Source organism: Sus scrofa, chromosome 7 (assembly GCF_054392235.1).
Source record: "Sus scrofa isolate SSC_HxYL_T2T_F1_AM1 chromosome 7, Sscrofa_HxYL_maternal_Yorkshire_Landrace_v2.0, whole genome shotgun sequence".
Taxonomy (NCBI): Eukaryota; Metazoa; Chordata; class Mammalia; order Artiodactyla; family Suidae; genus Sus; species Sus scrofa.
In genome coordinates this window covers 6,870,001-6,875,553 of record NC_139389.1, presented here as the reverse complement: position 1 = coordinate 6,875,553, position 5,553 = coordinate 6,870,001, and the positions used below count along the sequence as shown (strand labels likewise).

General features: G+C 40.6%; 1 protein-coding gene across 1 annotated transcript in view; it reads left to right on the top strand.

Annotated features, from left to right (window-relative positions):
* Positions 1-1,162: 1,162 nt before the first annotated feature.
* The window catches only part of LOC146401171 (uncharacterized), a 267,755-nt gene continuing 263,364 nt past the window's right edge, over positions 1,163-5,553 (top strand). The window contains exon 1 of the mRNA XM_084970323.1: positions 1,163-1,174. Coding sequence (XP_084826449.1) covers positions 1,163-1,174 — 12 coding nt within the window. The remainder of the gene's footprint in view (positions 1,175-5,553) is intronic.

Below are 5,553 nucleotides of genomic sequence, written 5' to 3'. Positions count from 1 at the left end.
TCTATTACTTAGCTAAAACATTTTCTCATTTGGATACCAATTCAAAAAAGTAATTTTACATGTATTTCCCTTATTTCAGGAAGTAATCAACATACCCTTTCAATCTTTTATGTTGCTCTTACGTAAAAAAGTAGGAGTTTTTAAATTAACACTCCAAGTGCTGAAATCTTTCCTCTTTCAACACTGATCGCCATGTAAGAGGTCATTGGCCCTTTGCGAAGTGACTTTTTAAAACTATGATTAAGAGCTCTGAATGAAAAAATACATCACATGTATCATTCATACAAGATATACTTTGTTTTACTGCCAAATACTGATAACCATTTCAAAAGGGCAAATTCCAAGTTTAAAAGGCTCCTTTGGTAACTATTTACAGAAATCTAATAAATGCTGGGACTCTCATTCATTTTTGAAATTTCCCATTTATTATAATCATCCGGTCCCAGACTGTATTCTCGTGTAGTATTTTTATCAAACTGAAATAATATCAAATGGAATGGGTTACAGACTGAACTTGATAATTTATTGCTTGACTCTAAGGAGTGGTGTGAGTAGCTACAAACACATTTCCTTTCATGAAAGGTATGTATTCTGCATCGTTGCTGGATAATGTTCACAGGATTTAATCGGCTTGGTACCTAAGAACACATATTTATCATTGACTTTATCAGCTATTATCTACTTGTGACAGTTGCAGAACCAGATCCTAATTTTTAAAAAGATAAATATAAAAGCTACTGAGAACATGTGATAGGAAGTTTTCATAATAACTTCAGGCCCGTCTGTACTGGACATCTTTGGGGCATACAAGCAGGAAGTTTAGGCTGTGTGGATCAAGTTTGAATCTCCCCTAGAGATTACCCTTTGTAAAACATTTTGTGACTATTTGCCAACTCTCAGTTTACTGGGAGTCTCGCTAAACAAACAAGAACAGCAACAATGAAACCAAGACACCACATCAAATCCTGTTGATTTTATACTGAGATTTGGGGGGACCACGAAGAAGCATCAGAGCTCTAGCTCATCAACCCCAAACGGCTTCATCTATTTTTCAGGTGAGACCAACTTATTCTAGTTGTCAAATATTCTTTTTCTTTTTCTTTTTTTAGGGGAACTTGATTTAAATCTGTGCATTGCCAAGCAAGAGCCAGGACCCAAGACCATGGAGAGAGAGGTAAGATCGATAGAATAGTAGCCCCTTCTTTGATTGTTCTTTCCTTTAAAAGAAGCCTTTTAAGCTTTATTTTTCATAATATTATCCGTGGAGGGGAAAGGATGAAAGTGACTAGAAAATTTAGTCTCCTTTGTAGCGCTCACGAGTAAAGCGGATGATTAACGAGTGGAGCAGACAAGTCATAGCCAAAGAGAGTCTACAGATCTTGAACAAAAGTGCCTTCAGAAGGTCCAAAGATTCCCATGATCCATAGTAGGGCTTCATTGTGCCAGTCCACTGTTTCTATTTTTGATTAGATTTATAAACACAGCACCACATATTTTCATGTGGCTTATCGCCCAGGGGCAGAATGCGATTGACTGTGCTGAAACGGGGAGGCTTGTGAGTTTTGGGCAAGGGCTAGAGTGAAAGAAGTAGTGTAATTGTTTTTGTGGAGTGACCGTGGGACCTCCTCTGTTCTGAATTACACATGGCTCAACCCTTTGACCTAACCAGACTCGGCGATGGCTGGCAGAGCTCCTGAAACCGTGCTGACAGGGTCCATCACCGACAAGCTGGAACATTCTTTGTCAGGCGAGATGTGGGCCAACAACCATATTAAACTAGAATAATTACCAGCGAGACCCTGTTTGTGCCCACCTCCACTTCATTTAACCTGTCATTATTATTTCAACGGGAAGTGCCAAGGTGAGAAAGCCTGGGAATCCAAAGCCAGCGCTGGCCCTAGAACAGAATATAGGGAAATGCATAGAGATATAATCTACTAAATTTTGGATCCTCTTCAAGGATATTTTGCCAAATTATTCAAACATTAAAGGGATGATTTTTAAAAAATACATAAGGTTTGGGAAAATGCTCTAAGCTACAACCAAAGTTCTTTCCCTGCAATGAGTTTAATTTAAATTCTTTAAAAATAGATGACAGCCCACTGACATAATTCCTCAAAGGAATCAAAGCTAAAGGGGATACAGAGAACTTCTAGAAGAGGTTGGAGAGAGGTCTGTGTTGACATGCTTGCGTTTGCTGAAAATTTAATCTCTGATTGGCACGATTGTGAGTTAGATAAATATATCTGCATCTATGTATGGTTTTGAAGTCAGTCACCTGAGTTTTTTATTTTCATTCAATTCTTAAATTTTCAAAGGCAAATACGCAGAGAACTTTGGTCTACTTTCAAGCTCTTGATATCCCCCCACCTTTTTTTTTTTTTTTTCCCCACAACTCGTCTCATTTCTGAAACAGGTCTAAAATGTTTTTTATCTGCTTTTTTAATGGCCAGTTTTACAAAGTAAAGGTCTCTCTATAGGTGTTTCATGCTTACAACACTTGGACATCCTGGAGCATTCAAATTTTTTTCTGTCTGCTCGGAGGCAACTCAGGTTGAAGAGTAATTCAATTCTTAAATGCCATTTAAATTTTTTAAAAAGTGTGTGACTTTCTATTTGGGGGAGGTTATTCTTTAACTCTGGGAACTCTAAAAGATGAGCATGGGGGGGTCCTTATCAGATCATTTACAAAATGAAAAAAAATGACAATATCTACATGCGCCCCCCCCCAAACTGCATTCAGCCCTAGCCAGTCTTATTCTCATTAGCAGTGAAGAGGTTGCTCCCCACGTAATCTAGCATGGAATGCTTAGAGCAGACAGGTGCAAATTGCAAGCTGTTTCACTTTGGCTGTTTTCCCTTAAATCGACAAAGTCATAGACTGGGAGAACAAAAAGGGTTCCAGCTCAAGCTGCATAAATGAAAGTCTTAGCAGGGACACACCAGCTGGCTAGGAGGATGCAGTGTCGTGAATACTAAACATTACCTTCATGCCATTTGCCAAGAAACCGGCTTCAATCACACGCCCAAGCTTTTATGATTGAGCTGATGTGGCTTCAAACCCCTCTTTTGCTGAATCGCAAAGGCAGCTCGGTGGCGGAAGTGGCTGAGAACAGAAGCCAACATACCTGTGACTGTTTTATCATCCCTGCACTCCTCCTCCCAGCAATTCAGGCATGAGTGGGTTCCTGGAGGTGGACCAGATTGAGAGTATTTCTATTCCTGTTTTTTTTTTTTTTTTTTGGCTGGTCCAAGCAAAGCCCCAGAGCAGTGAAACAACAAAAACCATCACCCGCAGCCCCCTGTCCTCCCCATCAGGCTGACTCTGCTGCACTCTTCTGCGGAAAACAAAATACACCAAAAACAAAACAGGGGTTCCCGTTAGGAACACATAAATTAATTTCATGGAAGTGACAGGCCACGCCAGGTTGTGTAGGCATCTAAGGTACACGTTTCTGAAAAGGGACCCGAAGTCTGTCATCCCAAAGGTGCATGTCCCTGTGACTTCCCGGTGGGTGCCCTGGAACTGCTGTCTGGAAGAAGGAACTTGAACTTTGGCTCGGAGGCCGCTGAGCGGGTCTGACTGCGCGGGCCTCCCGCGCCGGGGAAGGAGGGCGACAACCCCCAGCCGGCCTTGTTTACCGCGGGACAGGAGGAAGCCGCTCGACACAAATGTGGGCTGACGGTTTCATGAAGCACAATCGGTTGATCCCAGATGCAATCTGACTGCCCTGAACGGAGCGATGATCTGTGCAGTATGCAGAATTCACTCTCTGGCTGGTCTGTGCCCACCAGGCTTGGAGCAGCGCTGCCCGCGCCCCTCGGCCACGGCTCTGAGTGCAGCCCGAGCTGAGCGCTGCACCGGGGGACCGGATGCCTTCTGACAACAATCACGTTCTCTGAAAAACTTCGGAGGTTCTGGTTGTCACTGGTTATAAATAAGTGTGTTCTTGTTGTGCACGTTCGGGACTCTATCGCCGATTTCAAGTTGAGAGTGTCAGCATCAAAAGATATTTGCTGCTTTAAACCAAAAGGAAAATATCCGCGAAAACACTGTCAGGTCTTGCAAATTTCAGGCCGTTTTTTTGTTTGTTTGTTTTTCTTTCTTTCTTCGGATCACAAAGTATTACTTATTCTCTTTCACCTGTATCGTATACTTATGTTGAACAGAATAAACTTAATTTTTTTAAAAAAGCTCTTGTAAGAGAAACAGTCAGCACAATTTAAGCGCACACATACATGGGTTCCTAGAAACTGCTCGTTTTGATGTGAGTTAGATTATATTGCAGCTGTTAAATAGAAACAGGAAAGAAAAAAGCCACGAGGCATAGCCATAGTAGTTTTCGTTAGGATTTCTCTCTCTATTTGCTTTTCCTCAGAACTCCATAAACAGCAGTGAGAAGCAGGAAGACACCAGAGACCTTTTAGTTTCTGTCATTTGATTTTGGAATACAATACAGCTATTTAATGTTCATGCAGACGTATTAAAAATAACAGGCCAGGATGCTAACTTATCAAGTGGTAACAGATGAAGGAATTGATGTCTAATGTCACCGAAGGACTATTTGACACAAGCTAAGAAGATCAGATCTCATCAGGAAAGAGAGAAATTGAATTGAGAGGAGGGCGGGTGGAGGACAAGGCAATTTACACGGCTTGAAGGTGCCCACGTGTAAAGGAGAGAAAAGAGTGAGGAACTGGCAAGGGAGAGAAGTCGGAAATCACTCCCCGTTTCCTCTGGAACAGGTGTTGCTAGTAAAGAGGTCACGAAAGATAAACCATCCCTCGGAAATCCTCTCGGAGAATCCATCTCTGGTTGTACGATCAGACTTGGTTTTCTTTGTGAACATGGGAACTTGTGAAAACGACCTGAGATGCTTTTAACGTGGGAGAGGGAGTGCATAATTTCATTTCAAGTCCTTGGTAAGGAAATGAGTCCTATGAATAGGCCACATCCATCTATTTACAAGCATGTTTAACTTGATCCGAAAGGAGGAAGGTGCCCAAGTTACTGAACCATGTCAGGAAAACTAATATCTGCCCTTACCCCAGATGAAGGCTGTGAAAAAAAAAGTCACACTTCCACCTCTTTCTTAGGAAAATGTAGGAACGTTTAGGGCAGTGGTGAACCACTGTTTTGAAAAGATGACCAAGTTCTTAATGAATGTATTTTTAATGTCTATTAAAATGTTTAATTTCTATTAAAAATTGGGAAAGTATGTAAATTCGTGCATTTATATTCCATTTTATTTAAGCATACATTTTTATGTACGTCATATAATACCATGCATCCATCTGAGCAATTTTTAGAATTCGTATCTGATTGTGAAACAACCTTCTAGATGCTATTTGTACCATTTGAATAGAGCAATGACACAGAATACATTATTTGACTTTAATTCTGGATGTGAAATGAAATATCAGAATTCTTTAGCTAAAGAAAAACATTTCTAATCATTAGACTTCTAAGATTTGTTATGCATTTTCTTTAAAAAAAAAAACCACCTTGAAATATTAGTTGAAGTGATGGGTTTTGGTTGCAATTTTAGCCCA